The sequence below is a fragment of the Salvelinus sp. IW2-2015 genome, unplaced genomic scaffold (genome assembly GCF_002910315.2).
Source record: "Salvelinus sp. IW2-2015 unplaced genomic scaffold, ASM291031v2 Un_scaffold1213, whole genome shotgun sequence".
NCBI classification, from domain to species: Eukaryota; Metazoa; Chordata; class Actinopteri; order Salmoniformes; family Salmonidae; genus Salvelinus; species Salvelinus sp. IW2-2015.
The window spans coordinates 127,950-135,405 of NW_019942781.1; the positions used below are offsets into that span (position 1 = coordinate 127,950).

The following is a 7,456-nucleotide window of genomic DNA, read 5'->3' on the forward strand; positions in this document are numbered from 1 at the left end:
GGGTGCCCATGTTTACGGATTTGCTACTAAAAAACATGAAACATACTGTATGTGTATGGTACTTTTTCCAAGAAGATTTCTAGTTAAGTGCTCTCACCTCATTTCTTTTTATAATTTGTTTTATTGAACTTTTAGGGGTGGTTCACCATTGAGTCCAGGGTCTCATTCTCAAGGGAGCCCTGTGAACATGAACACACAATTCAATACAACATAAAGCAAAATAACATCAACACAATACAATACATACAGTACAACAAGATTAATCAAAACAAGCACAACTATCACATATCTCCCTCAAAATGTATCTAAACTGTCCAATGGTGACCAGCGAGTCCAGCTTCAAGTTAGCCTGAAGGCAATGCCCCGCTCTCATCATTGAAATGAAATGTACCTCTCGTTATCTCATCCTCAAACAGCCTTGCTTAGTCTTTTATCCAAAACTCATCTAAATCTATAAAGAAAAGACTACAAACAGTTTGTATCTATGTGTGTATTCATGTTTGGTGGTGGGTTGTTCTGAATGCTTGGCAGTGCTCTCTTTCATCCTTCAAATGAGAGTGAGATGCAGGTGCCCACACTCCTCTTAATGAGAGAGACTAGCCTCCTCTCATTCTCTCAACTACTTCTGCTATTCAAGCAATTACTATTTCCAATATGACATAGCAGCATCTTCAGTGGAGTGCCAGAGAGGATCATGTGGCCCTGCACCAGCTGGCCKCAGGGTCAGTACCAGAGCCCAGCAACAGAAGGACAGAAAGGGAGATTGAGGGCTGGAAGTATGGAGCTCGTCATTTAATAKGCCTCTTCTGGTTAAACTAATGCTGGAAACACACATAATCTGCTTAGACCCATGCCCCTATGTTAATACCACAAACACATATTTTAGTCAGAGATTGAGCCGTATTGGAGGGAAGAGTTGCCTACATACTAGGTTTCTGTTGTGGTTATGTAATAATGACGTCTTCGAGGAAAGGTTGTACAAGGTCATCCTGGGTCAGGAAAAGAAGGAGGGAAAATGAATTAACGAATATCCTCATTCTCTCCCCCTCAGCCTTTTAGGAAAGAGAGAGATTCCACACACTAGAGTTTGGAGGCTTCGATAGAACAAGGATGAAAGAAGAAGATTTGGGTACTGTCGTGCCGAGAAAGTGCCACAGTTGAAGAGTGAATCTCAAACCATATCTCAAATAGAGATTGAAATAATGATTTGATTGTGTATTATACCACTAGTGTAATGATGAGATAATATATTATATGAATTATTCAGTATGAAACATAGTGTCTATGCTGTTAAGAGATATGGACTAACACTATTTTTGTTACTACCTTTGATTCTGCCTATTGTATTTCGAATAGAGCATGTTGTTTCAGTATTCAGTACAGGATATGTGCCAGAGGAAACTGCAGGGAGACAGGGATAGGTAGCATTGAGACCCCCATGTTGCGAGACCAGGCCAGGAGGCATCATGTACAGTTTTTGTGGAAGAGTGTCTGTCAAATGTTGCCATAGCAATGATTCAAAAGCTGTCATGTGGGAAATCAGTATGTTATTATGTTGAATGTGTGAGATGACCTTCACACATTGTCCCCTCAGACAACTGGAAACACAACAATGAAATTATAGTGAATGAAGCTACAGTACAGTACATTCAACCATTTTGTATGGGTGAATATTATGTTCTGTTTCCCKAAGGTATTTTACATAACCAGCAGTCTTCAACATTATGAGTCCTCTGATAGGCTAATCTGAATTCTGTTCAGGAGGAAAGATACAGCATATCGGACAGTTTTGGATCTGATCCAAAACTCCTCTGGCCAGAGTACTGCCCTCCAGGACACCTACAGCACCCAATGTCACAGGAAGGCCAAAAAGATCATCAAGGACAACGACCACCCAAGCCACGTCCTGTTCACCCCGCTACCATCCAGAATGCGAGGTCAGTACAGGTGCGTCAAAGCTGGGCCCGAGAGACTGAAAAACAGCTTCTATCTCAAGGCCATCAGACTGTTAAATAGCCATCCCTAGCCGGCTGCCACTCGGTTACTCAACCCTGCACCTTAGAGGCTGCTGCTCTATATTCTGTACATAGACATGGAATCACTGGCCACTTTAATAATGGAACACTAGTCACTTTAATAATGTTTACATACTGCTTTACTCATCTCATATGTATATACTGTATTCTATTCTACTGTATTTTAGTCAATGCCACTCCGACATTGCTCGTCCTATTTATATATTTTTACTTTTAGATTTGTGTGAATTGTTGTGAATTGTTGATACTACTGCACTGTTGGAGCTAGGAACACAAGTATTTCGCTACACCCGCAATAACATCTGCTTCAATGTATCTTCATCTAACTCCAGGGCTCAATCAAACACGTCCTGATGTGGCTGAGAGCTGGAGCTGTGAATTTAGTGACAGCAGCGTTTACTTCCGCTTAACACCCTTTGATGTCCATGGGAGGGTGTCTGATTGAAGTTTCTTTACCAGGCAGTCACACAGAGACACACATGTGGCAGATCAGAGCTGGTCTCACAAGGACCTAGAGGCTGAGCTGTGTCTTCACAGTTACAATAACAACATTTGATTTGAAACTTAATCACCATCCAAATCAGCTTATCTGGTCTACATCTTTGGCTAAAAGCAACACAGTCACAGCAGGCTTTCGAGTAGTGATTCAATGACAGCCTTTATCATTAATACTCCACACAGAGCTCATGTTTGAATACTGAAACAACTGTTCCAGCAGCATCCAGTCACACACTGTATTATAACCTAATGCGCTGTACCTGAGGAGAGAACAGCCAAAGCACCCGTACATAACATGGGTGTTTGAATAAACCCTTAACTGTATGTGTGAAAATGATGAATTGCCAAAGCCATTTCCTATTTTGTATCAAACTTTTGATTGTGAGATGCCTGTTTGCTCAGAGTGTAGTTGCCAGAAGGATGGATCAAAGGGTTCAGCAGACATGCCTGTCATGAGTCAGAGGAATAAACCTCTCCATCCTGCCTCTCTGCAACTCCTCGATTCCCCTACAGGCAACATGAGAGAGTGATGCCTGCGGTTGGAATCAATACACGAGGCTACTAGAGAAAATACGAGTTTATTTTAAGACAGAGTGTATTTCTGTGGTAGTACATGTCGGTTTCTGACACATCACAGTTCTATGCTGTAGCCCTGGAGGGGAGATGATGTCTAGGTAGCTGTTGTAAAAATAGGCCCCAGTAGAACTTGTATACTGGTATACACACTCCCCTCCATATATATTTGGACAGTTAAACATTTTTATTTGGCTCTATACTCCAGGATTTTGGATTTGAGATTAAGTGTTTCATATGAGGCGAAAGTACAGCATGTCACCTTTTATTTGAGGGTATACTCATACATATTCCTATCTGTTCTACCGTTTAGAAATGAAAACACTATATGTATCTAGTCCCCCCCATGAGAATAAGTCAGTAGTATTTGGACAAATTCACTTATAGTGTATTCAAATAGTCAAAAGTTTAGTATTTGGTCCCATATTCCTTGCTTTGGTCCCATAGAGTATTCCTTGATTAGATGTTTCTGAACACTTCTAAATTAATCCTGATAATGCCATGATTAAGACAAATCATGAATGACTCATAAATAATGCAAATTTTTCTTTTGGGGGGGGGGGGGCAGTATGATCTTTGTGCCCCATATCATTATTCAAGATTAATTAATGATTAGCAATAATCATGGTAGCATCCACATGAAACATATTGGCACAAGACACAGTTCCAAAACATAATCAGAAACACAACCAAAACTAACCACAAAAGCACCCAACAATTTATTACTTTTTTAACTTTTTACCCCTTTTCCTCCCCAATTTCATGATATCCAATTGTTAGTTACAGTCTTATCACATCACCGCAACTCACGTACGGAGCCATGCATCCTCCGAAACACAACCCTGCCAAGCCACACTGCTTCTTGACACACTGCTTGCTTAACCTGGAAGCCAGCCGTACCAATGTATCGGAGGAAACACCGTACAACTGGTGACCGTGTCAGTGTGCATGCGCCCGACCCACCACAGAAGTCGCTAGAGCACAATGGGACAAGGACATCCCGTCCGGCCAAACCCTGCCCTAACCCGGACGACGCTGGGCCAATTGTGCGCCACCTCATGGGTCTCCCGGTCGCAGCTGGCTGCCACACAGCCCGGGATCAAACCCGGGTCTGTAGTGACGCCTCAAGCACTGTGATGTAGTGCCTTTGAGTGCAGTGCCACTCGGGAGGCCAGCACCCAACATATTTGAAAAGTCACAAGCTTGATGTAGTCATTGTGTGTAAGGAAAATGCTAAACTTTTGACTTAAGTCCAAATACTTCTGATTTCTTCAAATGGGGGGGACGAGAAACATAAAGTGCTTTCATTTCCAAATGGCAAAACAGGTAATGTATGTATGAAAATACCCTCAAATAAAAGCTGACATGCTGTACTTATTACTGAGTATACAAAACATTTTTGACATAGAATTACCAGGTGAAAGCTATGATCCCTTATTAATATCACTTGTTAAATCCACTTCAAACAGTGTAGATGAAGGGGAGGAGACAGGTTAAATAAGGATTTTTAAGCCTTGAGACAATTGAGACATGGATTGTACATGTGTGCCATTCAGAGGGTGAATGGGCAAGACAAGAAATGTTAGCGCCTTTGAACGGGGTATGGTAGCAGGTGCCAGGCGCACCGGTTTGTGTCAAGAACTGCAACGCTGCTGGGTTTTTCACGCTCAACAGTTTCTCATGTGCATCAAGAATGGTCCACCACCCAAAGGATATCCAGCCAACTTGACAAAACTGTGGGAAGCATTGGAGTCAACATGGGCCAGCATCCCTGTGGTACGCTTCCGATACTTTGTGGAGTCCATGCCCCAGCGAATTGAGGCTGTTCTAAGGGCAAGGGGACACACAAACACACTCATATGTTTTTTTTGTGTTAAATTAAATTGTAATAGAGAGAAATGTAATATGGTACCTTAGGAATATAGTAGAATGCTGTATTATGTCAAAATATGAAAAATAAATTTTATAGAGTAAACAACATGATAATTTTAGAAAGTTTCTTACATTAGGATGGTGCAATACATTTCTGACTATACACACTAATGTTTGGTCTATGTATTTTTCAGTGTCTTTCTTGTACATTAAGGACCAGTCACTGCATTAACAAACCATATAGAAGAAGTGTATAAGAAAATGAGTCAGAAACCAAAACCAAATACCAATATATGAATCTAAAACACTTATCCATGTGTACATATCCAGGATTTGTCTTGAAAATATTAAGGACATTTATATTGATGCAGCAGAAAGTCTGATGGTTGTTTTCAGACCTGAACAGTGGTCTAACATTGAGAAGAATCATAGATCCAGCTATATGCCTCAATCCCCAATCAGTGGGAAAGGTCGGCACCATCTGTAATGGTACAATCCGACGGTCCAACTATCTTCCATTTATTTGGGATTGAGGCATACACTATATACTGTAATTATAGCTGGTTATACAATACAGATGGCAAGACTCAACACTACATATGTTGACTCATCTGAACATTAGACCACTTTGTAAAACTGCCAAACTTTGTATTTAACTAAAATCAACATTTGCTGTTGTGTGATTCCTGAGCTCTTCCCTCTTGGTCTATCCACAGGTCTGAGATCAGATGAGTAGACAGGGTCGTTTCTTCACCTTGGTGGGCTGGGGGCACAGCACCGCTCGGATGGCCTCGTCAAAGACCGTCTTCAGCCCCCGCTGGGTCAGGGCAGAGCATTCCAGGTACTTCACCGAGTCTACCCAGAAAACACACAAAAGATGTATGAGGGACATGAAGAGGATAGACTGTTTATCTGGCATAATGCACGGCTGGCGGGCGATGATTCCAAGAATGTGAAGCTTGGGCGACATGAAATCTCAACAACTATGCAGTATAAGGACTAAGAGCAGAATACAAAGTGTTCCATGATACTGTACAGCTCTGTGAACAACAATCATTAAAATGACAGATAATCAATCAATCGCTGATTCAGTCATATCCAATCACAAACCCAGAGTGACCACTGTATACCAATCATGGTAGATCTCTGATGCACGATCACTAATTCAGGATCCCAGAGACCCACATACCTATCTCTTTGGCTAGTGCTAAGCCTTGTGGGTAGGTGATGGGCGCTAGCTTCTTCTCCTTCAGCTTCTCAATGGTTTCCTTCTCGTCCCTCAGATCCAGCTTGGTGCCCACGAGGATGATGGGTGTGGAGGGGCAGTGGTGTCGTACCTCAGGGTACCACTAGTGGGAGCAAGCACACACAGAGTAGGTCAACATGGCCGCAGCAAAAGATACTGAATTACTTTTCACTTCCTTTTCTGTGATACAGCTCATCGTTAATTCTACCAAAGATGATTGGTTCTGACAAGATACTGGACTGACCGCTTTAAAAATTTGAATAAATGTCCGCAAAGCGGACTGCAGACAGGAGGAGGCGGGGTCAGGCGGGAACATTCTAACCAACAGGCATAACTCAGAAATAAAATAATTTTCCTCAAAGTTGCAGGAATGCCACGTGTGTCCACTTATATCAGAACATTCGTAACAACCTAAACATTACAAAACGTCTATTAGATCAAATAAGCCTCCCGTAGCAAATTAGAATTTAAAAAATTTTGTTGACGAAATTCGACACCCATTAAAAAAATCCCTACTTGTGGACAGATTTTGTGGACAGATTTTGTGYCAGAGTCAAGCCTCTCGCTCCATCTCTTCCCCTCTGGTTCTACTACTGTATTATGGAGTAGCCAGTTAATGCAGAGGTTGATTCCTGGTATAGCTRCTCACACATAAAATCTAGGATACTCTGTCTATTATTATTATTATTACTACTATCATTACCGTCATTATTATTACACACTATTCAAATAAATGGCTGCTCTCTTGTTTCTATCAGTCACTCAATGAAAAAGGAAGTTCCTTCTTCCACATTGAGTGACTGATAGAAACAAGAGAGCAGTGTATGCTTTTGCAGAATAGGAAATGAATGCTTATGAATGACGTTAGTGAGTCACCTTCGCTTATTTTAGTGTGCCTCTGTTCATTTGGAGGCATTTCATCAGCTTCTCTGCTTAACACCTGGTTAACAGCTCTACGTATGTTTATACGTCAGTAATTATTGGCGTCTCTAATACAATATAGGACCCATCCTGCAAGCCATCATTAGCTGTTACAGCAGAGTGGAGGGAATGTCAAGGTTGAAAATGTTTCCTTTTTATAGAGCATGAATGTATAGTAATGAGAACAGTGACAGTGAAGCACGCACATACTGTATGCACACACACACACACACACATTTCAGGTATTTCACTGAGTCTACCGAGAAAACACACACACACACACACACACACACACACACACACACACACT

At 41.6% G+C, this 7,456-nt stretch overlaps 1 protein-coding gene across 1 annotated transcript; it reads right to left on the bottom strand.

The window, feature by feature from the left end:
- Positions 1-3,093: 3,093 nt before the first annotated feature.
- Positions 3,094-6,934, bottom strand: LOC112070064 (ras-related C3 botulinum toxin substrate 2-like). The gene is made up of 3 exons (XM_070438825.1): positions 6,929-6,934; positions 6,169-6,328; positions 3,094-5,834 (listed from the first exon to the last, which is right to left on the bottom strand). The coding sequence occupies exons 1-3, from the start codon at positions 6,932-6,934 to the stop codon at positions 5,704-5,706; spliced, it is 297 nt and encodes a 98-aa protein (XP_070294926.1). The 3' UTR covers positions 3,094-5,703.
- Positions 6,935-7,456: the final 522 nt, after the last annotated feature.

What these genes read in the sequence shown, in the direction of transcription:
- LOC112070064 (XM_070438825.1), bottom strand. An exon ending in AGCACTAGCCAAAGAGATAG is followed by an intron (nt 5,835 to 6,168) that starts GTATGTGGGTCT and finishes TTTTCTGGGTAG; the next exon opens with ACTCGGTGAAGTACCTGGAA.